This window comes from Pipistrellus kuhlii, unplaced genomic scaffold (assembly GCF_014108245.1).
Source record: "Pipistrellus kuhlii isolate mPipKuh1 unplaced genomic scaffold, mPipKuh1.p scaffold_m20_p_8, whole genome shotgun sequence".
Taxonomy (NCBI): domain Eukaryota; kingdom Metazoa; phylum Chordata; class Mammalia; order Chiroptera; family Vespertilionidae; genus Pipistrellus; species Pipistrellus kuhlii.
Window position 1 is genome coordinate 24673672 of NW_023425584.1, and position 26074 is coordinate 24699745.

General features: G+C 52.7%; 1 protein-coding gene across 4 annotated transcripts; it reads left to right on the forward strand.

Moving 5' to 3' along the window:
• The first annotated feature begins 751 nt into the window (after positions 1–751).
• On the forward strand, positions 752–24440 carry ARAP3 (ArfGAP with RhoGAP domain, ankyrin repeat and PH domain 3). Of its 4 annotated transcripts, none has more exons than XM_036424347.2 (33): positions 752–859; positions 2473–2993; positions 3103–3164; positions 3270–3381; positions 6959–7162; positions 7296–7365; positions 7593–7713; positions 7802–7986; positions 8066–8172; positions 8407–8606; positions 8698–8783; positions 9176–9358; positions 9518–9653; positions 10218–10334; positions 10725–10872; positions 10971–11073; positions 13944–14163; positions 14842–14905; positions 15113–15276; positions 17134–17346; positions 17617–17722; positions 18869–19016; positions 19292–19360; positions 19884–19958; positions 20056–20170; positions 21646–21774; positions 21854–21987; positions 22217–22299; positions 22395–22430; positions 22535–22598; positions 22697–22834; positions 23033–23071; positions 23560–24440. In XM_036424347.2, the coding sequence occupies exons 2-33, from the start codon at positions 2545–2547 to the stop codon at positions 24034–24036; spliced, it is 4557 nt and encodes a 1518-aa protein (XP_036280240.1). In that variant the 5' UTR covers positions 752–859; positions 2473–2544; the 3' UTR covers positions 24037–24440. The 4 variants fall into 4 exon arrangements, with proteins under 4 accessions (XP_036280240.1, XP_036280238.1, XP_045432472.1 ...); XM_036424345.2 differs by having other exon boundaries at positions 754–859; positions 2441–2993; XM_045576515.1 differs by lacking the exon at positions 752–859 and adding an exon at positions 1165–1627 and having other exon boundaries at positions 2441–2993.
• The last annotated feature ends 1634 nt before the right edge of the window (positions 24441–26074 follow it).

The window sequence follows — 26074 nt, forward strand, 5'->3', positions numbered from 1 at the left end:
CAGCTCTGAGGGGGAAGTGCCTCAGACTGCAGGGCAGGTTTCAAGGTTGGGGCTCCAGAATAGGTGGGGGAGGGGAAAGGAGCCCTCTCTCCTCAGGCACCCCTCCCCACCCCCGCCACCCCACAGCAACATTTGCAGCAGGAGAATGGGGGGCAAGGGACTTCTCCCGAGGATGAGAAGGCTGTCTGCTGGTAACCGGGCTGGCATGCTGCCACCTGACCCTCACATGGGTTCGGGCAAAGAAACGTGGCCCCGCTGGCCTTCATCCCTGGGGAAAAAATTGGGCCTCTGGGGAGGGAGGAGCAGACGTGGTCCCCACTCCCCCAGGTCAGATCTCTGGGCTGCTGAAGGGCCCCCCAGCTTGGAAAGCTGCAACCATCCCTGACTTCTGGATGCCAGCTCCTGTAACCCCCATCACTGGGTGCCAGAGTCCGGCCTCCGCACTGGGCGCAGAGGTGCCCCTCTCCCCTCTCCTGATAGGACAGGGAGGGGTGCACAGCCAGCCGTCCGACGCAGCGCTGCCCAGTTCTCTCCGGTTCTCTCCCGGTCCCCACTGTGCTGTGGTCTCTGCCCCTTTGTCCCGGCCCCCAGCGCGGTTCCGGCCCCTCTCTCGGCCCCCAGGAGGGCAGCGTGGGCCAGTCCCCAGATAAGCGCCTGGGTTGGGTAAGGAGCCCAACGCTGCAGAAGGCCGGCGCTTGCACAAGGAGCGGCCGGGGCGCCGCGGGGGGGACGGCGGGCGGCGGGCGGGGCGGGGCCGGGCCGTCGGGGGAGCGCGGGGGGAGGCGGGGCCGGCGCGGCGGGACCCTGAGCTCGGACAGCCCGCCGGGCACCGGGCAGCGGACGGCGGCCGCGCAGTGAGGTGAGCACCCCCGCGCCCCCGGCCCCCGCAGCCCAGACTCCTCCCCATCACCTCCTCGAGGGCCTTCGCGGGAATCCCAAGCCCCCGCCGCGCGGGCGGCCGTCCCCCCCCCCCCCCCCGGGCCGCGACCCGCCCCTCCCCGCGGACGCCCGGCTCTGCCCCCTCCCTCCCGGCCCCCTCCCTAGCCGCTGCCTGCGCAGCCCCGGCTGCCCGGCCCGCCCCCGGCGCTCCTGCCCCGCGCACCTCCTGGCTCCCCGTCCCGTGCCCTCCCGCCCGGCCTGAGTCACCGGGAAACTGGCCTCTGAGTCAGGGCCTACGGGGCCCCCCGCTTGAGGATGGGGCCCAGCCACTGAGAGGCAGACAGGGCAGCCAGAGCTGATGCTGGGGCGGAGGGAGTCCTGGTCAGGAGTCCTCCCGGTCAGGACTCCGCGTGAGAGAACCAGGGCGAGACAGAAACCTGGAGTCAGAGGTGGCCAGAGACACAGTTGCAACTAAATAGTTAACACTAGAGACTGAGGTAAGGGGAGGCTTAGAGAACAAAACGAGGAGAGGGACAGGGATTTGGAGGGAGGGTCGAAAGTGGGCCGGGTTAGAGACAGGGACAGGGCAGAGATAAAAGGGGAGTCAGAATCAGAGGTAGGTCCATAGACTAGACCAGGGTCCAAGTGAGGCTGGAGACCTGAGCCGAGGCCACAGGCAGGGAAAAGGAAGGCTTGGAGAAAGCGGAGGTAAGGGGATGCCATCCCACACCGCGGTGCCGCCTGCAGGGTGAGTGCTGACTTGTGCGTACGCACTACGTGTGAACACGCTGCCGAGGAGTGGAGAGTCAGAGCCTGGAGTACCCCTGGGCCCTGGCACCTCATCTCTCTGGCCCAGTTCTCCACCCCATCCCCACGCTGCCCAGGACCAGGATCCCACTTGCTGGGACTAGTTCAGGCTCTCTTGGCAGCCTGACGAAGGGAGACAGGATGTGTGGGTGGCCAGGGCTGGAGGGACAGGAAGGAAGTCTGAGCTGAGACAATAGGTGGAAGGGGAGGAACTGGGAATGACCAGGATCAGGATGGCTGAGCTGTACCTCAGCTCTGGAAACCGGTGGGACGGGGATCTGCGCTCCTGCTGGGCCACAGCTGCCCCTGTCCCCACCTGATGCCACTGCCGGATCAGGCCACCACAGGCCCCACCCCCACCCACTCCACTCCATCCCTGAGGGTTCTAGCATCGCGTCCTGTTCTTACTCGGTTGGCTGTGCAGTCATGCAGGGGCAGAGCTTTGACCTAGACCCGGGGTGGGCAGGAGCTTGGGGGCCAACACTTATTAACACGTACTAGTTGTGAGCCTGGGGCAAGCATCCTTCCCTCTCAGGGCCTCAGTTTCCTCACCTGCAAGTGAAGGGATTCTCCTGTGATAAGAAGAAAGCCTCTTCTGACGGCCTGGTCTAGCTCTGCCTCCAGATGGCAGGCCTCTGGTTCGTTTTCTTTGGAGGAAGACTGGGGTCTGGTATCCCCATCCAGGCCTCAGCCTTTGAGAGAGGGAGGGGGAATCTCAGCCTGAGCCCGCCCTTCACCCTGCCCCTCCCCCCAGCAATGGCCTGAGCCCCCATGGCTGCCCCTCAGGACCTGGACATCGCTGTGTGGCTGGCCACGGTGCACCTGGAGCAGTATGCGGACACGTTCCGGAGGCATGGCATGGCCACGGCGGGTGCAGCCCGGGGCCTGGGCCACGAGGAGCTGAAGCAGCTGGGCATCAGCGCCACCGGGCACCGGAAACGCATCTTGCGCCTGCTGCAGACAGGCATTGCCGAGGGCTCCCAGGATCCCCAACCGGATCCCCAACCCGATAGAGCCATGGAGCCTTCCTCCAGCCCAGCTTCCGAAGCTCAGCCCTCCAAGCCTGTGCCTAAGCCCAGGACAGTATTTGGCGGGCTCAGTGGCCCCTCTACCACCCAGAGGCCTGGGTTGAGCCCAGCCCTCTTGAGACCAGAAGTGCCCAGGAGCCCAGAGTCTAGCCCAAGGTCCCTTCTTCTCCCCACCACCTCCTCTGAGCAGCCTTCAGCCGTAACTACTGTGGAGATGATGCCCAATGCCATCTACTTCGGCCTGGACTTACGAGGCGGGGCACAGACAGCTCAGGACACGTGAGTGGGTTTGGGTCCCTGTGCATTGGGTAGGAGCAGAGAGGAGTTGGGCACGAGGGCTTGTCCTTCCTTCTCTTTCCCTTAATGACATTTAGACCTTTCCCCTCAGGGCCCCAGACAGCTCCCAGACAGCTGCCCCCACCCCTGCCCTCAGGCCCACCATAGGCACAGGTAGGTGGGTTATCATGGGCAGGGGGAGAGGGACAGTGCCCTGCAGGGCCTCAAACACCACCACCTGACCTCCTCTTTCTGCCTCCCCCCCTCCTCCCCTGCCAGTGCACATCATGGACCCGGGTTGCCTGTACTATGGTGTCCAGCCTGTGGGGGTCCCAGGGGCCCCCAACAGAAGAGAAGGCAGAGGTGTCTGTCAGGACAGGGCTGAACACAGGTGAGTCGTCCGCAGGATGATGACGACAGGAAGTGGGGAAGCTTGAGGAGCTGGTGTAGCGGCCATGTATGTGGTTATTCATGAGATGTGCATTGAATGTCCACTGTCCACAAGCCAGTGGGTCTGTGTCGTATCTCCAACACGGATAGACTCCAATACAGGACGGATATAAGAGATGTAGTCCCCAATTTAGGCAGCTTGAGACTCAGTGGTGCAGACGGGAAATAAAACAAGCTGACAAATGGACATATCGTTTGAAATAGGGAGCAGTGCATGCCCTGGCTGGTGTGGCTCAGTTGGCTGGAGCATCATCCCATACACCTTCAGGACGCGTGTGAGAGGCCACGTGCCCAGGGTCACGGGAGCTGAGGCCAGGCCGGCTGGGGCAGAACGGGCTAAGGAGGGAGGAGTGGGAGCAGAAGGTCTCAGAGAGGTGAAAGGGGACAGGTGGGGCAGGACCTCGTAGGGACTTTCCATTTTACTCTTAGTGAAATGGGAAGCCTCTGGAAGGGTTTGACTTTCAGAATCCCCCTGGTTGCTGTGCTGGGAATGGTCTGTAGAGGGCAAGAGTGGCAATGCAGAGACCCCCTTAGGAGGTTACTGCAGTGGCCTAGTGAGATATCTCCGATGAGGCAGTGGAGGTGGAGAGAAGTGGCTGGGTTTTGGTTATAATTTGAAGGCCAACTGTCCTAGTAAACTAGGGGGTGAAAGAAAAACAGAGCTGTTAAGAATGACTCGAAGGGCCGAAACCGGTTTGGCTCAGTGGATGGAGCATCAGCCTGCGGACTGAAGGGTCCCAGGTTCGATTCCGGTCAAGGGCATGTACCTTGGTTGCCGGCACATCCTCAGTAGGGGGTGTGCAAGAGGCAGCTGATCGATGATTCTCTCTCATTGATGTTTCTAACTCTCTCTCTCTCTCTCTTCCTCTCTGTAAAAAAATCAGTAAAATATATATATATATTTTTTTAAAAAGAATAATTCGAAGGGTTTCCGTCTGAGCTGCACTGTCCAAGGCCACTAGCCACATGTGACTACTAACCAAATGTGGCCAGAATGGAGTGAGATGTTGTGATAGTAAAACTACTAAAATCAAAGACTTAGTACAAAAAATAAAAAAATAAATCAATACTAGATAAATACAACAGACATAGGTATAAACTATTGTAATGATTTTTATACTGATGGCATACTAAAATGTTAATGTTTTGGGCACGTTGGGTTTAATAAAATGTATTATTAAAATTAATTTCACTGCAATTTTTTTTTTTTCAATTCTCACCCAAGAATATTTATTTCATTGATTTCTTCAGAGAGAGTGAGTGGAAGGGAGGGGGGAAGACAGAGAGAGAAACAGTAACATGAGAGAGACACATTGATTGGTTGCCTCCTGCACACCTCCACTGGGCCTGGGGAACCTGCAACAGAGGTACATGCCCTTGACTAGGAATCGAACCCCAGACCCTTGGATCAGCAGACCATCGAGAAAACTGGCCAGGGCTTGCCTGCTTACTTTTATTTATTTAATATGACCACTAGAAAATTTTAAATTATGTACTTTGTGGCTTTTACATTGACTTCTGTTAGCGCTGTTCTGAGCAACCAAAAATTTCTGGAATTGCCCTGGTCTGAGATGGGGAGGACTGGAGGTTAGGTCAGGAGTTCAGCGATAGATGTGTTGAATTATACACCCAAGAGAAGATGACAAACAGGCGACTGGACATGCAAGTCTGAAGTTTGGGGGAGAGGTCTGAGCTGGAGATCTGAATCTGTGAGCTGTCAGCATTTAGATGTGTGTATGTAGCTGTACGCGAGTGTCTACAGAGCAAAGCACCGAACTCAGCATCCTGGCACACTTCAATGTCAAGAGGTTTGGGGAAAGAGGAAGAATCAGTAAAACTGAAAATAAATGGCTAGTGAAGGAGAAGGGAAAACTGGAGAGTGTTATGTAGGAGCCACGAGAAAGACATATGTGTAAAGAGGAGGAAGAGAGCAGCTGTGTCAACTGCTGCTGAGAGTCTAGTTCAGGCGTCCTCAAACTTTTTAAAGTGGGAGCCAGATCACGGTCCCTCAGAGAGCTGGAGGGCCGGAATATATGAACTACTAATTCCTACTGTAACACCTCGGCTGCGCTCACTGCCCAAAAAACCTGGCGGGCTGGATCAGACTCCTCTGCGGGCCGCATGTGGCCCACGGGCCGTAGTTTGAAGACGCCTGGGACTCTAGGTAGTGAGGTGAGGACTGAGAACTGACCTCTGGAATTGGCAACGTGGGGGTTGATCAGAGTGGACTCAAGAAAGGATGGAGGGATTTGGAAAGGTATAGATAACATTCTTTAGGAGTTTTTCTGCAAGGAGCAGGGAGTGGGAGTGGTTGTTAACAGTGTTCTAAAGAAAGGTTTATTTAGAGGCAGGAATATTACGTGTGTTTTGGGTGAATAGGAATGGTCTGGTAGAGAAGAAAATCAGTTGATGTAGGGGGAGAAAAGGGAGAAAATCTGGGGTCGTGTCCTTGTGTGGGTGAGAGGAAAAGAATCAAGGACCTAGAGTCTCCTCTATGTTAGACAGGGTTGTTGTTACGGTAACAGGAGGAAAGCTGCGTATGTGTGAAATTGGGGAGAGGAGGCCCTGGGAGTCTGGGAGTTCTTGTCTGATTGCTTCAATTCCTCAGGAACGGAGGAAACTAATTGGTAGAGGAATGGTTTGCTACCTTAGTGGTGCAATAGCCTTGGGAACTTTGAAAACTACAGATGCCTGGGCCCCCATCTGGGGAGTTCAAGTTTAAGTGTCCGGTATAGGGCTCCTATTCCAGTATTTTTAAGTTTTCCAAGTGATTTTGTGCTGCTGAGCTTGAGAACCACTGAAAGGTGACAGAAAATAACAGAGGACTTTCTGAGAAGGTGGTATGAGCGAGGTCCTGAGGATGAGAAAAGGCAGCCCAAAGAAGCCCCCTCTGAGCAGAGGGAAGAGCATGTGCCAAGGCTCGGAGAGAGGGAGGGGGAGGAGGCAAAGGGGAGGGTGATGCAAGATGAGGTCAGGGCAGTAGCCATGGGTCTCAGTGTCCAAGATCTCACAGCCCAGGGTAAGGAATTTGAATGTGTCCTAAGTGCCAAATGGGAAGTGATGACAGGGTTTCATGCAGGGGAGTGAAATGATCTCATTTGTATTTTTAAAAGAGCTATCTGGTGGTGCTGGGAAAATGGATGTGGGAGGGAAGGCCGGAGTGGAAACAGGTGACCCGTTAAGCAATTATGTCACTCTGGGAGAACTGGTGGGAACTTGATTAGGGAGACAAAGTCAAGAACTTTTTGGAGAAAGAGCCTATCCAATGTATTGATTAGATACAAGCAACCATGTCAGGGAGCCTTCTACCAGTGGCAGAGGAGAGGGACTGAAATCTTCCCAAAGAAAAGTTCAGGTGTGCTCACGGAAGAAGGCCCATGCTAATTGGGTTCCCAGCCTCCCTATGTCTCCTGTTAAAAAGCAGATCTAGTACCTGCCAGGCGTTCTACTGGGTGCTGTGGGTGGGGGTGTCCAGGGAACGGGGCCTAATGTGTCCCTCTCTGTCTTGGCCCCACAAGGCTCAGCAGGCAGGATCTGGAAACACGGGATGATGCTGGCTATGCCAGCCTTGAGCTGCCCGGCGATTCCGTCCTCTCGCTGCCCACCCTGAACACAGAGGAGACCAGCGATGACCTCATCTCACCCTATGCCAGCTTCTCCTCCACGGCAGACCGTCCCATGCCCCTGCTCAGTGGCTGGCTAGACAAGCTCTCCCCTCAGGGGTGGGACTGCTGGGAAGGGAAGGGGAGGGAGGCTGGGTGGTGGTGGGGTGGGGGTCAGGTCCCAAGGGCTCCTAGGAGCCCCACCAGGATGCAGCTTCCTCCACTCACTGATCTTGGCCCCTCCCTTCTCCAGAAACTACGTCTTCCAGAGGCGCTTCGTGCAGTTCAATGGGAGGAGTCTGATGTACTTTGGCAGTGACAAGGTGGGGCCCAGGAGATGCCGCATGGGGCCTGGGAGGTGGGAAGGGAGGGGCGGGGGGCTGAGGGAAGCTCAGGATCAGCAGGCAGTCACTATGTGACTGATGTGGGCATCTAAAGGAGCCAGGTGAGCAGCTGTACTCTGCTGGTCTCATTGAAAGTTGGTGCTGGCCCCTGGCGTCAGCACACGTGACCGAGCTCCTGCCTGTGTGTCCCTGGGCTCTCTCTCCAGGACCCCTTCCCCAAGGGCGTGATCCCTCTGTCTGCCATTGAGATGACCCGCAGCAGCAAAGACAACAAGTTCCAGGTCATCACCAGCCAGAGGGTATTTGTGTTCCGCACGGAGAGCGAGGGTGAGGGCCAGGCCCCCTGGGTCAGGGCAGGGGTGGGGAGGCCATGTGAGCACCCGGCCCACCGGCCTGCTTCCCTGTCCCCCACCAGCTCAGCGGGACACTTGGTGCTCCACGCTGCAATCCTGCCTGAAAGAGCAGCGTCTGCTGGGCCACCCCCGGACCCCCCAGCTGCCCCGACCCCTCCGCACAGGCATGCTGGAGCTGCGAGGTCACAAGGCCAAGGTGTTTGCGGCCTTGAGCCCCGGAGAGCTGGCGCTGTACAAGAGTGAGCAGGTGAGAAGGGCTGGCCTGGGCCGAGGGGCCTGGCTTACCCCAGAGGGAGCCTCACTGCACCTCCCCTTGACCCCGCCAGGCCTTCTCCCTTGGCATCGGGATCTGCTTCATTGAACTGCAAGGGTGCAGCGTCCGGGAGACTAAGAGCCGCAGCTTCGACCTGCTCACGCCCCATCGCTGCTTCAGGTGGGGCCCAGACTGGCAGGAAGCAAGGCTGGGGGAGGGACTTTTGAGGGAGGCACCGGGGTGAAGAGGTCTGGAGGCCCCCTCGGTGGGAGTGCCCCGATGGGAGTCCAGAGAACAGGGCCAAGGCTGTCGGGAGGGTCTGGGCTGACCTGTGTGGTTCCTGCAGGAATGGCCAGGGGGATGGGGCAAGTGGAGAGGGTGTCCATGCCCACAGACTGGCTGTCCACCCCTCAGCTTCACAGCCGAGTCTGGGGGGGCTCGGCAGAGCTGGGCAGCCGCTCTACAGGAAGCAGTAACCGAGACCCTGTCTGACTACGAGGTGGCCGAGAAGATCTGGTCCAATCGGGCAAACCTGCACTGTGCGGACTGTGGGGCCTCCCGCCCAGACTGGGCTGCTGTCAACCTGGGAGTTGTGATCTGCAAGCAGTGTGCAGGTGAGGCCGGAGCCTTCCGCTGAAATGGGAAGAGGCGGGGGCGGAGCTCGAGGGCTCAGGGTGTTCCTGCCGCATCTCCTCACGCTAACAGGTCAGCACCGGGCTCTGGGTTCCGGGATCTCCAAGGTGCAGAGTTTGAAGCTGGACACAAGCGTCTGGAGTAATGAGATAGTGCAGGTGAGGAGTCTGAAGAGGGAGAAAACGGGGAAGGAAGGAGAGCATTTTATTTTTAAAATATATATATTTTATTGATTTTTTAAAGAGAGGAAGGGAGAGGGATAGAGAGCTAGAAACATCAATGAGAGAGAAACATTGACCAGCTGCCTCCTGCACACCCCCTATGGGGGATGTGTCCACAACCAATGCACATGCCCCTGACCGGAATCGAACCTGGGACCCCCCAACCCCCTCACCCAGTCTGCAGACCAAGGTTCTATCCACTGAGCCAAACCGGTTTCGGCAAAGGAGAACATTTTAAAAAGGCTTTGGACCCACCTTGGGGACAGGATTGGAATGTCTAGGGACCCTTGAATTCCCATCACTTGCCTCTGCCCCTTGTCGTCCTGCAGCTGTTCATTGTCTTGGGAAATGACCGTGCCAACCGCTTCTGGGCAGGGGCCCTACCCCCAGGCGAGAGGATAAACCCAGACACAGCCCCAGGTCCCCGGGGAGAGTTCATCTCCAAGAAGTACCGGCTGGGCCTCTTCAGGAAGCCCCACCCTCAGCACCCAGATCACAGCCAGCTTCTCCAGGTAGGAGGGGTGGTTTGGAGCTGATGGGGAGGGGGAAAGCAATCTCTGAGTTGAAAGGCCTAGACTTGGGGGGGAGGGGCTGCTCTTGGTGACCAGCAGACTGTCCCCATGGCTCTCAGATTGGGTCTCGGGGCTGACAGAACCCCTGCCCTCCTGCAGGCACTGTGTGTGGCCGTGGCGGGACCCAACCTGCTGAAGACCATGACCCAGCTTCTCTGTGTCGAGGCCCCTGAGGGGGAGGAGCCCTGGTCTCCCTCAGCTCTTGATGGCAGCTTCCCTGGTCTCCTGTCCCCAGGTAATCCCCCCAACAATTCTCTGCCCCAACCTGTGCCTCCGTTCTTCTAGGGAGCTGCAGTGACCCCCCTCCCCCCAAGTCCATCACAACAGCCTAGCTAGAATCCTCCCGGGTCTGTTTCCTGATGTCATGAAAAGACCTCGGGTGTGGATCTAGATATTTGAAGTGTTAGTGCTGCCTCCTCCTGACAGGGTTAGCCCACAGGCCAGGTCTCATCTCCCTGGGGGCAGTCCGCCCACAGAAATGGTCAGCTACAGCCGCTGGACTCCAGGGGGCAGGCCAGAGGGACTGAGACCCTTGCCGATGATCCATGCTCTGAGGCCTCCACCAGGACTGACTGCCTGGTAGGCTGTTTAGTGAGGAGAAGGCTGTTTAGTGTGCTGGGCTCATCCCACCCTCTTTTCTAATCTGAGTAGTGAGTGGTCCAGCCCAGCTGGGCTCTACTGAGTCGTCTGTCAGTGGAGTTCAGTTCTACTCTCTTCCTCAACTCAACCCCTTTCCTGAGGGGCTCAGACCATCCCATTTGTACTGGTCTGTCCTGACCACCACGCCTTCCCCTGACAGATCCCTCCCTAGATGTGTACAATGAGGTGGTGGTGCCTGCCACTTACAGCAGCTTCCTGTACTGTGGTCCCATCAGCAACAAAGCTGGACCCCCACCCCTTCGCAGGGGCCGGGATGGTAAGCGGAGAGCCAAGGGATTGGAGGAGGAGAAACCGGGATGGGAGACAGGAAGAAGAGGGCTGGGGTGGGAAAGTGGGATCATGCCCGGGAGAGGAACTATGCCTGGTGGCAGCACTGTGCTTTGAAGTCAGATGGTCAGGGTCAAATCTCAGCTCTGCTACTTCCTACCCGTGAGATGGGCCAGCTACTCAAACTCTGAGCCTCCGTTTCCCCAGCTATAAACCAGGAGTGCATATAATACCCATCTCAGAGGGCTGTTGTGAAGATTGCATGAGAGCATACATCGCCAGAAGGCTTGGCATATTAATAGAATAAAGGTCTAGTAAAGGAATTCTGACAGTGGAGACAGGGCTCTTCTGCCTGCTGACCGTCAGCTTTCCCCCTCAGCTCCTTCCCGACTGTGGTGCGTGCTGGGAGCGGCTCTGGAAATGTTTGTGTCAGAAGGCAGCCCTGAGCCCCTCAGCCTCATCCAGCCCCAGGATGTTGTATGTTTGGGTGTGAGCCCTCCGCCTGCTGACTCAGGTGACCTTGACAGGTAACAGCCCTCCATACTCACTGAGTTCCCCTTCTCCCTTCCTGATCCCATGCCTGAAGCCTCCTCCTTGGACCCCATTCTCTTCATCTTCTTTCTAGGTTCCTCTTCTCCTTTGAGCTCATCCTCACCGGGGGGAGGATCCAGCACTTTGGCACGGATGGAGCTGACAGTCTGGAGGCCTGGGTCAGCGCCGTGGGCAAGGTGAGACAGCGGAGACCCCTCCCTGACAGCTCGTGGTTTTCCTGGCCCCACTTGCCCCCATCCTGTCCTCTCTATTCCTATAGCCACTCCTGCCTCTTCCTTTACCAGTGAAGGTGACTGAGCACGTATTCTGTGCCAGGGCCTGGGGTGAGCACTGCCCACTCAATATCTCATTTAATTTCTACAACAGTCCTTGGAGGTAAGGGTTATTAATATTTCACACATAAAGGAACTGAGTCTCAGAGGTTATAGAGTCATGTGGCCGAGGTCACAGAACTAGAAGGCAGCAGAGCATCAGGCCTCTGTCCCAAAGCTCATGGCCCAAACCTCCCTGTGCTGGGTCTCTTCCCACAGAGCAGCTGCCCTTGCCTCCCACATGTTCCTGCCTCTCTCCAGGTCCTGAGGCTGCCTTCGCCTGGCTCAGCTGCTCCATTGCCAGGCAAGCCCATCAGTCTCTTTCCTGCACCCTCCCCTTGGAATTAAAAGTTCAGATTCTAGACAAATATGTGATACCTTAATCAATAAAGAAATTAAAAAAAAACACTGGGAAAAAAATATGATAGATCTATACTTTTTTCAAGTATAACCTAAATCTGCTAATTCTGATACAGTTGCTAATGGTAACTAATGTATTTTGTCTGTGTTTACCATTCTGTCATTTAAATGAAGAAAGCATACGCTTGCTGTCATTAGCCAAGTTTGCAGGAATATAATTTTGATAGCTATACTGCAGGCTTTTTAATTGGAAAGAGTAACTGTCTTTAAGCAGTCTCTGAATTTTTTTTTTTTTTAAATCAGTGGCTATAAATATTACAAAGCTGGATGGTAGCAAGGCGGTATTGACGAACTTTGGTTATGCTGGGCTTTTTTATTTTTGGCAAGAGGAGGAAGGCCATGCTGGGGTTCCCTTTTCTACTTCATTTATTTATTTATTTATTTATTTATTTATTTATTATCTTTTTCATGTAAAAATACAAACTGCAAGATTAATAACAACCAAAGCCATTTCAAGTGAACACTGCTGTGATTTAATCATTGAGTTGGGGGCTAAACATTATCAAATTGAACTACTTTTCCTATTTCCTCCATAAAACATTATGATTGAGCTTTCAGGCTTAACATCGACAGAAAAAAGTACATGAAACACAGTCCTGAGAATAAATTACAGGGCATGTGCACTTGGAATATTCTGTTTTATTTCCTACAAGTATTTTTCTGAGTGCCTGCTAAATAAAACAATGACGTTGAAAAAAACAAAAAAAAGTTCAGATTCCGAAGTCAACATCCTGGGAACTGAGTCCTCCACCTCTCAGCCCTGTGAGCTTCCCCATAAGGGTAGAGTGGGCATAAAAGGCCCACTCCCTAAGGCTAAGAATGAGAGACATGTGCGGCTCACTCTCTGTGCCGTGTTACCATTTCACCATCTGTGGGTGCTGAAATAGTAATGGTGATAATGAAGACAGTCATTCCTGTCCTTACGCAGCTTTTCCCTCAGCCCTGTTCCACCTCAGCTTATCACCAGCTCAAAAGCCCTGTGCCCTGTAGTTCCTCAACCCATTGCTGCCTTCCTCTTACATACTCTTCTTTAAAAAAAAATACTTTTATTGTTTTAGAGAGGAAGAGAGAGGGATAGAGTGATGAGAGAGAATCAAAAATCGGCTGTCTCCTATCAAACCTGCAACCCAGGCATGTGCCCTGCCCAGGAATTGAACAGTGACCTCCTAGTTCATAGGTTGACACTGTACCACGTCATGCAGGCTGGGCTGCCATTCTCTTCTAATCTGCTGCCCCATGGGTGGCCAGTGACTTCCCTTTGTCAAGGTCCAAGGGCTTCCTCCTCGCCACCCCTGGTCCTATCTCCAGCATCTGACACTTCTCTGACCCCATTGTTCTCACACCAAGAAATTGTTCTCTGTGTCCTTTAAGGGTGCTGTCAAAGCCCTACCAGCTGAGTCCAACGCTCCTCTTATTAATATGTCACTTCCCACAAATCTAGCCCACCCCACAGGCAGTGGTACTGCCCAGCGTGTGGGCTGCAGACTGTCACTGCACCGGCCTGTGGACTCTTTGTTATGGCCCTTGACATTGAGAGTTCGCATTCATAACCATTTGACGGAGTGACTTTATGTATGGAATTTCATTATAAAAATGGGCGGCTTATATTTTGTATGTACTTCTTTTTTCATTTAGTTTTTCTAGTAACCATTTTTATTGTTTTTTTTTATTCAAGTGCTTGTTAGTGACAGTTGGGAAATATTTTTTTTGGTAAATTTCCTCTGCTGGTGAGAGTATTACAGATGTCCCCCTTTACCCTCCTCCACTGGGCCGTACCCCACCCCAGGCCTTCACATTCTTGTCTGTGTCCATGGGTTATGGATCTATAGGAAATTAAAAGAAAAGAAAAGAAAAGAAAAGAAAAAGACTCCCTGTTCCCTCATCACAGGTAGTTTAAAAAGCACTACTTTCAGGTCCACCTCAAATAGTACTTTGTCCACAAAGCCCCTCCCAGCCCCTTTGTGTGATGGGACTTCCCAAGCCACATGACTCTTTCCTTACAGCATGTCGGCTCCCCATTCTTTCTTACCCTACATCCCAGTCAAGGGCATAGGCTGTCACACAGGGATCATGTCTGTGTTGGTTGGAACAAATTAAATTGAACTGAATTTCTTTCCTGTCTTTCTTCATCCATCTCTGCTTTCTCCTTGGGCCTTTCCTTCACTCCCTCCCCATCCCTTTTCATTACCCTCTTTCTTTTGCTTTCTCTTCATGTCTTTCTCTGTCTTTCCCTGGCCCTCTCTCTCTCACTCCCCCTCACTTCCTGTCTCTTCCCCCATCTTCCTCTCTCCCCGTGTCGTCCTCCTGCTTCACAGTGGTTCTCCCCGCTGAGCTGTCACCAGCTGCTGGGCCCGGGGCTGGTGCGGCTGGGCCGCCTGTGGCTGCGCTCCCCCTCCTACACGGCCCTGGCTCCTGGCCTCTGGCTGTCAGGGTTCGGACTTCTTCGTGGTGACCACCTCTTCCTGTGTCCAGCACCGGGCCCTGGCCCTGCAGTCCCTGAGGACATGGTGCATCTTCGGCGGCTACAGGAGATCAGTGAGCAGGGCTGGGGGCAGGGATGAAGGGTGGCCATCGAGGGGGGAAGGAGTGGGCCTTTCTGTGGGAAATAGCAGGACACAATGGATTCAGACACAAGCTCTGGAGTCAAACTGCCCAGAGTTAGACCCCCCCACACTCTGTTAATTCCTAGCTGTGTCATCTTGGACAAGGTACTTAACTTCTCTACGACTTAGTTTCCTGATCCTTACAACAGGCACCATAACAGCGTTGTAGTGAGTTTCAAATAAGGCGACACATGTAAAACACTAGTCACAGAGCCTGGGAGGAGGCATCTCTCAAGAGTTCAGTAAATGGTATATGTTATAAATGTTATTGTTATCATTATTTGGAGTCACTTGCTGGTTGGGGACTGGGTACTCTCACTTTCTCCTAAAAGAGGAACAGTGTCAGATAATGTTTTAAGGCTTTGGAGATAAGAGAAGTGAGTTCAAGCTTAGCTTTGCCATTTTATAGCAAGTAATCAGGGGCAGTTACTTAACCTCTCTGAGCTTTATGTGTCACCTGTAAAATGGGGATAATAATGTGTAACTCATAGGGTTTAATGCAACATCATTTGTAAGGCTCCTAGCCTGGCAGCTCCATGCCTTAAATGTTTCATAAATATTAGTCATGATGATGAAGACGATGATGATAATCTTCATGTTCTCCTCCCAGGTGTAGTCTCGGCAGCTGACACCCCAGAGAAGAAGGAGCATTTGGTCCTGGTGGAGACCGGAAGGTAAGTGTTGCCCCTACCCTCTGCAGAGTTCAGCCCTCACCCTTGGACCATCGCCCACTTCCTGAAAGTCCCTTCCCTAGTTCAGAGGCCCTGTCCGGGTCGGGGGTTGCTGCTGCTTCTGGTGACTCTAGGAAATCTGGTCCTTGTGATTCTGGGCCTCAGCGGATCCTCTGGAGATGGCTCTGACCCAGGCCCCTGGGGTCTCAGGACCCTGTATCTGCAGGGAGAGGGCCGGTTGGACTTCTCAGCATGGAATGCGGCCATTGGGGGAGCAGCCGGCGGGGGCGGCACGGGGCTGCAGGAGCAGCAGATGAGCCGAGGTGACATCCCCATCATCGTGGATGCCTGCATCAGTTTTGTCACCCAGCACGGTGAGTGGGTACTGGTCAATGCTGAGCCAGTGGGGGATGGAGAACAAGGGCACAGCCAGGGTGTGGTGATCTGCCTACAAGCTTGACCTCCAGAGCCTGACAGCCTCCGCTCACTGACCCTTGGCAAGCTGCTTTGCCTTTCTGAGCCTCCGTTCTCCATCTGTAAAATGGGGTTACTAGCAGTCCTTATTTTCCAGAATTGTGGTGACAGTAAGAACACCTATAAAGCATTTAGTGCAGGACCTCGCAGGTAGTCAGTGTTCCATGGAAACTGTCTCTGGGACATGGACATGGAGAGAGAGTGGCACTGAAGTGTGACTAGAGATGTAGAACCGTGGAGAACAAAGAGGGGGCAGCTACGGGACCAGAGCCAAGCTGCTGAGCCAAATCCTTGAAGGTCTGAACACAATTATTCTGTGTGGGAGGTTTTCCAGGCATAGAAGTTTTGCTATGCAAGTGGTTCCCAGAATTCTTTATGAGCTTTTGGCCTCCGCTTTATTCTCCAGCCTAAGTAAGAACCTAGTAGAATCTAACTTCCGGGTGAATCCCCATTAGAAGAATGAACTCTGGAGAAGGAAAATTCGCAGAAAACAAAATAGAGCGGTAAAAGGGGAAAAAGCACATCCATGAACCTACAAATAGTTGTGCTTACAACCAGGACAGTGACCAGTCAGCGGCTAACGACATTCTCTATGCATTGGCCGTAGCCCCATGCAGTGACTTCCCCCACTCACAGACCCCTGTCCTCTCCTCAGCCTCCCTTCTGTTCAAAGGAGGAATTAAGTCAGAGGCCCACGAAAAAGCCCTGGGGACAGAGAGTGGGTGTTCATGCCCCCTCCTCCACAGTTCCTGCTCTGCCATTCTTTATTCAACAGACATTTGTTGAGCTTCTCCCACACGCCATGACAATGAACAGGGAAGGCCCTATGAAGCTCAGAGACTAGCAGGAGAGATGGGTAATGACTAAGAGAACAAATACAATCAGTTCTCATTATTCGAGGTAGTTATGTTCTATAACGTGACTGCTAACACCGAGTTAGTGCCCCAGGGGAAACACACGGCTAGGTTCCTGGGAACTTCTGGTCACATTTCCATCGACCAATCAACACATGACCTTATTATATGTATGTTCCTGTTTAAAGACACTTAATTCCATACGTTTTGTTGATTTGTTAACATTGAACTCATGACCAACAAGCACTACAGCCCCTTCCTGAAGGAAGCTTATCTGACAAGTGTATTTTCTCCGGAAGGCACATCATAGCCTTCTTGCACTTAGGGACACTAGACAGTACATTAGCACATCAAATGGGGACCATTTTAAACAGGATTACACCCCCCCTTTTCCCACCCCAACACACACAAAAACAGAAGAATGCAAAAAATATGGCTCTAAATATGCCATGAAAAAGACACTTGTTTACTGTATGACACCTTAGCTGGGAATGTGTCCAACAGGCAGCTCAAAGTTTTCTCTGCTCTGCGCATGTTCATAAATGACTAAAAAAGTACCATCAGTATTGACTTGGAGATTACACTTTTAGCAAGTTGATGAATTTGCAAATGCAGAATCTTCAAATAACTAAGACCTGTAATGTGATTGTAGGGAGTGCTGTTTAAAAATAAAAGTGATGAGGAGCTAGAGAGATGGGGCTGCTGTGTGTGATGCATGGTTAGTGAAGGACTTCCAGAGATGAGGTCTGAGCAGGGCCCTGGAAAGCAAGACCAGGGAGGCAGATTTCTTCCTCCGTGATCCCACCGATAGCCACTAGCCACGGAGGAGGTCACGGATGGGATGCTGGTGGATGGTGGTGGGTCTTTGGGGCAGTCGTGAGCAGAGATGCTGGCTGTTCTCAGGGCTCCGGCTGGAGGGTGTATACCGGAAAGGGGGTGCCCGTGCCCGCAGCCTGCGGCTCCTGGCTGACTTCCGGCGGGATGCCCGGTCAGTGAAGCTCCGGCCAGGGGAGCACTTCGTGGAGGACGTCACCGACACGCTCAAACGCTTCTTTCGAGAGCTCGACGATCCTGTGACCTCCGCACGGTTGTTGCCTCGATGGAGGGAGGCTGCTGGTACTTTCGAGTTCCCTAAGAATTCCTCACAGGCAACCAAGGGGCAACCAGGAAGCCCACCTACCCTACCAGAATCCCTGAGGCTCTCTTGTGGGATTGAGCAGCCCCCCCCCCACCTAATCACTACTCCCACTGGGGGCTCACCCAGGGACTCAGCTCAGGGCAAGGTGGGAAGGGGGCAGAAACATATTGATCCTGGGTTTGTTTCTCTAAAAATACCTCCACTTTCCCTTTCCTGATCTTCTCCAATCCTCCCCTATCCCATCCCAGAGCTGCCCCAGAAGAATCAGCGCCTGGAGAAATACAAAGAAGTGATTGGCTGCCTTCCGAGGGTCAACCGCCGCACACTAGCCACCCTTATCGGGCATCTCTATCGGTCAGTATGGCAGACCCCCTGCCAGCCCCCTCACTGACCCTTTGTCACTTCTGCCCAACCCCCTAGTTTACATTCATTCATCCATCCCACAAACAATTGTGGTTTTTTTTGTTTGTTTTTTTTTTTAATATATTTTATTGATTTTGTACAGAGAGAAAGGGAGAGAGATAGAGAGTTAGAAACATCGATGAGAAAGAGTCATCGATCAGCTGCCTCTTGCACATCCCCTACTGGGGATATGTCCGCAACCAAGGTACATGCCCTTGACCGGAATCGAACCCGGGACCTTTCAGTCCCCAAGCCTACGCTCTATCCATTGAGCCAAACCGGTCCCCCCATCCCACAAACAATTGTTAATCAAAGATATTACAGCATAAAGTTTCAGTGTGAACTCTGGAGTCAGACAGACCTAAGCCTCAGTTTCCTCATTTGTAAAAGAAAGTGATGTAATGAATAATATCCACCTCATTGGTGATTTGAGATTTAAGTAACATGATCCTTATAAAATTCTTAACTACAGCATCTGGCATGTGTGTAGTAAGTATTCGGAAATAGTAAGCAGTCAATATTATTTGGGTTTATTATCCTATGCCAAGCAAAGGAATATACGTAGGAGACAAAAAGAGTAAGATGCAGATCTATCTTTACATGTCTATTGGGGTGACAGGTCTTTAAAATGATTCTAGGGTGAACCTCAGCTATATTGTACTAATTACATTATATCACAGGGACTGGCCAATTATGACCTGTGAGCCAAATCCAGTCCACTGCCTGTTTTGTAAACCAAGTTTTGTAAAGTGTAAGGTCATGCCCAACCATATTTTCAATGGTTCCCTTTACACAACAGCAGAGTTGAGGAGTTGTGACAGACTATATGGCCTTGTAAGCCTAAAATATTTACTATCTGTTCCTTTACATGAAAAGTTTGCTGGCCCCTACTATATTTATAATCATCTATTCCTTGTCTGTCTCTCCCCTAGACTGGGAGCTCCTTGAGGCCAGAATTGTATCTTACTGTTGCTCCCAATGCTTAAACCAGGGCCTGCATACAGTAGGAACTCAATAAATGTTTGCTGAATGAATAGATATGTTGATAAATGTGTGAGCACCAACTGCATTCCTTGTGGCCCTCACGTCCCTCTGCAGGGTGCAGAAGTGTGCAGCTCTGAACCAGATGTGCACGCGGAACCTGGCCCTGCTCTTTGCACCCAGCGTGTTCCAGACGGATGGCCGTGGGGAACACGAGGTGCGGGTACTGCAGGAGCTCATCGACGGCTACGTCTCTGTCTTTGATGTAAGCTCCCTCAACCCCCAGCCCACAGTCCCTCTTCCTGAACTCTGGATCCTCTCACTCCAACAAGCCCCCTGCCCACTGAAGGTCCTCAGCATCAGAAACCATCTCCCAAGCCCTGGGCCCCTTACACCCATAACCTTGCTCCTAACATACTTGCCCGATTGGTTCTTACCTCTGATACAGGTTCTCTGGTCGTTCCCATCTCTCCCTGCTCCCCTCCTTTCCCAGTACATCCCCCATGCCCATCACACACACTCTCTCTGGCTCTTCCACAGATCGACTCTGACCAGGTAGCTCAGATTGACTTGGAGGTCAGTCTTATCACCACCTGGAAGGATGTGCAGGTAACTTGTCCTGGCCTTGGCTCCCGAGTGGGCCAGGGAGGGACATCACAATAGGAAGCTGACCTTCTGCTTCTGAACACAGGGGAAGTGCAAGGAGGGGAATGTTTTGGGGAGAGGGGTTGGTTTAAGATTTGCTTCATTTATTCCTCTGTGAGGAGTCTCCATTACGCATAGTGGCAGAAGCACTCCAGTTCCACCTGTAAGAGATCCAAGAAAGAATAGCCAAGTATTACTCTCACAGAAGTGAGAATAATAATAATAATAATAATACACCATAGTAAATAGCTGAGGACTTATTCTATTCCAGGCTCATTAGCATCACAAAACTCCATGAAGTAGGTAATCCCATTTTTCACCAAATAAAGACATGTGGTCCCACCACACCTCGCCTGAGCCATGTTTGGGTGAGGGGTGGGAGGAGACTTTGGGGAGGGGGAATGTTTATGAAACAACATGAAGAGACCTCTGGCCTTCATTCTTTACATCCTTTGTGTCCTCCTGACTCCTTTCCCCCTCTCCTCAGCTATCCCAGGCCGGAGACCTCATCATGGAGGTTTACATAGAACAACAGCTCCCAGACAGCTGTGTCACCCTTAAGGTCAGTCCTGAGGGAACAGGAGGGGAGATGAGAGGACGATGTGGGAGAGCGGCAATGGCCTGACCAGCAAGAGTCCTCTGCCTTTCCCTGACCCCAGGTGTCCCCAACGCTGACTGCTGAGGAGCTGACTAAGCAGGTACTGGAGATGCGGGGGACAGCAGCTGGGACTGACTTGTGGATGACATTTGAGGTTCTCGAGCATGGGGAGCTGGGTGAGTATGACCATGTGTGTGCATGTGTGTGTGGGGTGGGGGTCAAACACCAACGACTTCTATGTTCCAGATACAGTAGATACTTCTCATGCACATGAGTGGACAATCTACACAGTTGGCCACTCCCTCTTTCTCAATATTCTCTCCTCTTGGTTTCCCTGGACCCCACAAACCCTTGGTTTCCCTTCCACCTTGAAGGAGGCCTCTCTTCCTCCTTTGCCCAGATTCCAAATGTTGGAGCAACCCAGGGCTCAATCTTGGACCCTTTTCCTTTCTCTATATCGACATTTCTCCTTGGATGAGCTCATTCATCCCCTTGGCTTAAATGACATTAATAATCTGCCCCTCCAGTTTTTTTTCTTCATACCAGACCCCTCTTCTGAGCTCCAGACTCACATGTCCAACTATTTACTTGGCGCCTCCCCTTGTTCATCTCATAAGCCTCTCAAATTTAAAATGTCTTAGGACCAAACTCAATCCCCTGCCCCCTCCCCTAACAAAAAGTCTAAGCCATTTCCTAGTTTTCCCTAACTCAGTCCGTGGCACCACCATTCCACTCAGTTATCAAGGCCAGACACTTGGGAGTCCTCTGGGACTCCTCCCTTTTCTTCATCTTCATACTCAACCCAACCAACTAGTTCAGTAGATTCTATTTGAATCTATCACTCCATCTCCACCATTGTCACCGCCCTGATCAAAGTCAGCATTATGTCTCTACCCAGCATTAACCACTAAAATGCAGAGTCCCAGGAAGAAAATAGCTGGCTAGTATTCCATTCTTGCCTCCTGACTATCCATTTTCTGCATAGCCATCAAAGGGGCATTTCAAGCATAAGCCCATCGGATCATACCATCCCCACTGTTAAAACCTTCCAATGGGTTACCATTGGACTTAAAAAATTCTATTGGACTTAAAATTCAAGTTCCTTAGTGTGGTCCACAAAACCTCAGACCTCACCTCACATAATTCTTCTTCTCGTCTATTCTCTTTGTCCCAGTTGCATTGGCTGTTTTGCTCCTCAGATATATCTTTCCTGACTCAGGGCTTTTGTTACTGCACTGTGTCATGTCTGAAATCTCCTTCCCTCTGATCTTAGCATGACTTCTTCCTGATCCTTCGGGCCTCTGAGTTTCATCTACAAATGCACCTCCAGAAAGGCCTTGCCACATACCCACAGCATCTCAGTAGCTGTCCCATAACTCACGCTTTCAGCTTCTTGATGTTTCTTTCAAAATAATTATTTGCCTTTCATTGTTTTGTTTACTTACCTATTTGCTAGCTGTGGGTATGTGAAGGCAGGCCACGTGTCTCATGCTCACCACTGCATCCCCAAGGCCAGCACTGTGCCTGGCATAGAGTCGGTGCTAACACAGATGTCTGTGGCTGGATGGCGGAATGGATGAATGAATGAGTTGGGGGCTCCAGGCTGTGGAGGGATGTTCTGGCTGATACCCACTCCCACTTTGTCCCTTAGAACGGCCACTGCACCCCAAGGAAAGGGTCCTGGAGCAGGCCTTACAGTGGTGCCAGCTCCCAGAGCCCTGCTCGGCCTCCTTGCTCTTGAGGAAAGTCTCCCTGGCCCAGGCCAGCTGCCTCTTCACAGGTGAGCCTCCTCCTTCAGCCCAGAACCTCCAGGCTTCTTCCCCAGGACCTCCCACCTAGTACTGCCCGTTTGTACCCAGGTGTCCGGCGGGAGAGCCCAAGGGTGGGGCTCTTGCGGTGTCGAGAGGAACCACCCCGATTGCTGGGAAACCGCTTCCAGGAGAGGTTCTTTCTGGTTCGTGGTCGCTGCCTACTGCTGCTCAAGGAGAAGAAGGTGGGGCCCTGGGGCTATCGGGGAGGGGCACTGGCTGGCTGCTTGTGAGGAGCCATGACTGCACTGACCCTCTTACACCACAGCCCATAATCCCATCCATCTCACTGCTTCCCTGGCCCTTTGGCCCTGGGATCACATAACCACAGTGCTTCCGTGACTTTTCAGCCTCATGAACCGTGACCCTTCTCTCTCGCCTATCCACCTCATTGGACTCTCTTCATGTTCTCAGAGCTCTAAACCGGAACGGGAGTGGTCTTTGGAAGGTGCCAAGGTCTACCTGGGGATTCGCAAGAAGCTAAAGCCTCCAACACCGTGAGTTTTCTTCCCCAGTTTCCCTTCTAGGGCCTCCCTGCCGCCGCCACCCTGGTCTTTCCGATCACCCCACACTGCTCTCCTTTGCCTCTCAGGTGGGGCTTCACATTGCTACTGGAGAAGATGCACCTGTGAGTACCGCCCAGCCTGGCTTCTCCTCTGGCCCAACCCCATTCTCCATCCCCATAGCTGTGACCTCTTTCCTTCCCCTAAATTCCCCTCTTATCACCCTCAGCTACCTATCCTGCACTGACGAGGATGAGATGTGGGACTGGACCACCAGCATCCTCAAAGCCCAGGTGAGGGGAAGGAGAGAGGAGAGGGCTAGGTCTGTGGCCTAGCTCTACCCCTCTGTACTTCCCATGCCCACTTGTGCCAACCTCTCCCCTCCCTCCAGCACGATGACCAGCAGCCAGTGGTCTTACGACGCCGTTCCTCCTCAGACCTTGCCCGTCAGAAGTTCGGCACCATGCCTTTGCTACCCATCCGTGGGGATGACAGCGGGGCTACCCTTCTCTCTGCCAATCAGACTCTGGTGAGGTCCCAGCCCCCTCTCAAGCCCTTCTTGATCCCTGCCTGTGCCCTATCCACACTGCAGGAAGGAGTGGTGCACCTGCCAGCCTGGGGTCCTCCCTTTGCCTTCTCTGTGCCCCTACTCCCCACCTCCTGCTGCCAGGCCTCACTGTGTCTCCGTGTCTTTCTCTCCTCGAATCCCCACCCCACCTGTGTCCAGCGGCGACTTCACAATCGGAGGACCCTGTCCATGTTCTTTGTGAGTACTGTGCCTGCTCCAGCTGCACCTGTCAGCGCTGTGTTCCTCTGTGCTGCCTGGGCCGGTGTGCTCCCTGTATTTGTCTCTGCGGGCCACGTGTGTTTGTGTTTGTGTGTGTGTGTGTGTGTATGTGTGTGTGTGTGTAAGAGAGAAAAAGAGTAAGTGAGAGAGTGCTGGGCCAGGAAAAGTAAAGAAAACGAGGGATGGTGAGGAAAAGGGGAGGTGGTTCAGGCCTGAGAAACAGAAAGTTGAATGTATTTTGGAGTTAGACAGACCAGAGTTCAAGCCCCAGCTCTAACATTGGTCGGCTTAAGTCCTCTGAACCTCAGTTCATTCACCTTCAGTGTAACCCATCGTACAGGGTTGTTTTGATACAATATCTGTGAAGTATTCTGCAGCATCTGGCTGAGAGCAAGAGCTCAATAAATGATAATGATAAATAACCCAGTAACGCTAACTCTGCCTCCTGCTAACCCATTCCCATCTAGCCGATGAAGTCATCTCAGGGGTCTGTAGAAGAGCAAGAGGAACTGGAGGAGCCTGTGTATGAGGAGCCAGTATATGAAGAAGTGGGCGACTTCCCGGAGCTGATCAAGGACACCTCCACCTCCTTCTACACCACGAGGGAGCAGACAGCCAAGTCAGAGACCCCCCTCACCAGCCAGAGACCCTCGGATCAACCCCTTCTCTCCAAAGCAGGCCGGGAGGAGAGGCCGCCGGAGCCCCCTCCAGGTCCCCCTTCAAGGAACAGCCCCCAGGCACATGCGTCCTTGGAGGAGCAGCTGCTCCAGGAGCTCAGCAGCCTCATCCTGAGGAAGGGAGAAACCTCCACAGGCCTGGGCAGCCCCTCCCAGCCCTCCAGCCCCCAGCCCCCAAGCCCTAGCAACCATCCGACACAATCGCCTGGCTTCCCCACCCCACCTCCCTGCACTTCCAGTCTACCCTCCAGCCAGCCCCTCACATGACCAGCAGTCTGAGGGAGTGCCTAACCAAGAGACCCAAGCTCTCCCCTTGGCAGACTCTGTTGGAGCTTCCTCTCAGCCTGGCTGGAAAGACTGGAATCCAGTGTGGTGCTGTGGAAATAGCACAGGAACTGAGGGCTTCAGAGGCTGTGTCCTGCCGAGAGAAGGGCAGGTCATGGCTTCCCGCTGGGCCTCTGCTCACCTGTCTGTACCATGAAGTCACTGAGAGAAGTAGAACAGCGGACATCAAACTGTTTCTCAGAGCTGTGGGCCCCACATATTTTTCCTCAACAAGGGCAACTCCTGCTTTGTATATTTGATATGTTGGGGTTCTGTGAGAGATTTGGGGTTTGAAAAGAATGGTTTTAATGTATTAAATTAAAAAAAAAAAAGATTTGGAAGCCAGAGATCTGAATGATCCTCTAAGTCTGTCCTACTCCAACTTGATGTGCAACAAAATGATGTTCTTGTGGAGGGAGCCTTTATGCTGGGTGGAAGGCCTGGGGTGTGGGGAAGGCCTCTGTGAAGAGCAGAAACTTAATAAGAAGAAAGACACGTGGAGATCCGGGAGAAGCCACACTCCGGAAGGAGAGGGAAAGCAGGAGGCATGAAGGCTTTTGGACTGCCGATGGGAAAGGCCTTGGCTTGCTGGGGAACAGCATGAAAGCTGGAGCACCTTGAGTGGGGAGTGGGAGAAGAGTACAGGCTGAAGAGGGGGAGACGGGAAGGGGCCCAATCACACACCACCTTGTTCTGTTTCTCAGGTCCTGAACCACCTCCCCCTTTCCTCACCATCCCTCATTTTCTTTACATTTGGATTTTATGCTGAAGCAACTGAGGAGTTTTAAAGAAGATAGTGATGAGACTTATTTCCTTTTTTTAAAATCAATTACTATGTTTATGAACAGTGGATTGTAGTTGAGGGGGGGTAGAGACTGGAAGCAAGGAGACCCCATGTTAAACTAGGAGACTGATAATGAGGGCTAAGACTAGACTGGTGGTTATGGAAATTGAGGAAAGTGGATCAATAGGGAGATGTTTCTTACAAACAACCTGTAGGACTTGCTGATGGATGTGGAGGCAGAAGAAAGGCACACTGACCCTGGGTTCCTGACTTTCCCAACTGGATGGAGAGTAGTACTGTTTGCTGTGTTACCTGAGGTAGGTGACTGGGGAAGACTCAGGTGGAAGGAGCAGTTACTGCCCTGGCCTATGGCGCTGAGTCGGTTGAAGCATCCCCTGTGTATCAAAAGGTTCCAGGTCAGGGCGAGCTTGAGCCGCGGCAGCCGAATCTATGATTCTCTCTCATCATTGATGTTTCTATCTCTCTATTTCCATTCCTCTCTAAAATCAATACAAATATATATATTTTAATTTTTTTTAAAGAAAGGGTGTGTGTGCTGGAACTGGTTTGGCTCAGTGGATAGAGTGTCGGCCTGTGGACTGAAAGGTCCCAGGTTTGATTCCAGTCAAGGCCATGTACCTTGGTTGCGGGCACATCCCCAGTGGGGGGTGTGCAAGAGGCAGCTGATCGATGACTCTCTCATCGATGTTTCTAATTCTCTATCCCTCTCTCTTCCTCTCTGTGAAAAATCAATAAAATATATTAAAAAAGAAAAAGAAAAAAGAAAAGAAAGGGTGTGTGGAGCCTCAGAAAGCTGTGTGGGGGCTGAAGGGCCGACCCTAAAGGTGACTGGGGCATTCTGGCCCATAAGGCCCCACGCTCACCTCTCAGCTCACACCCACTCCCGGGTGTCTTTTAGTTTCCCCTGGTCTTGGAGGCACCTGTCTTTTCTCCTGGGACTGGTTCCCTCCTGGCTCCGGGCATCTTTCTCACCTCAGCTCACTCTGGCTTTTCCAGTTCAGTGGGAAGTGAGAAAAGGCCTTGGGACCAGGCCTGTTTCCCTTGTCAGACAGACTTCACCCAGGCATCCAGTGACTCAGTTTCCCTGGTCGCCATCCTTCACCCTTTGAGCCTGGGACTGGCCATCTGCATATGTAAGTGGTTAATTAGAAATAATTACGAGCTGAGTCAGCGGCT

Bases quoted from the DNA above. Each gene is read 5' to 3' on its own strand.
- ARAP3 (XM_036424345.2), top strand. From the start codon at position 2,458: ATGGCTGCCCCTCAGGACCTGGACATCGCTGTGTGGCTGGCCACGGTG. The intron at 8,784-9,175 runs GTGAGGAGTCTG...GTCGTCCTGCAG, and splicing joins GGAGTAATGAGATAGTGCAG to CTGTTCATTGTCTTGGGAAA. The intron at 14,164-14,841 runs GTGAGCAGGGCT...TTCTCCTCCCAG, and splicing joins TCGGCGGCTACAGGAGATCA to GTGTAGTCTCGGCAGCTGAC.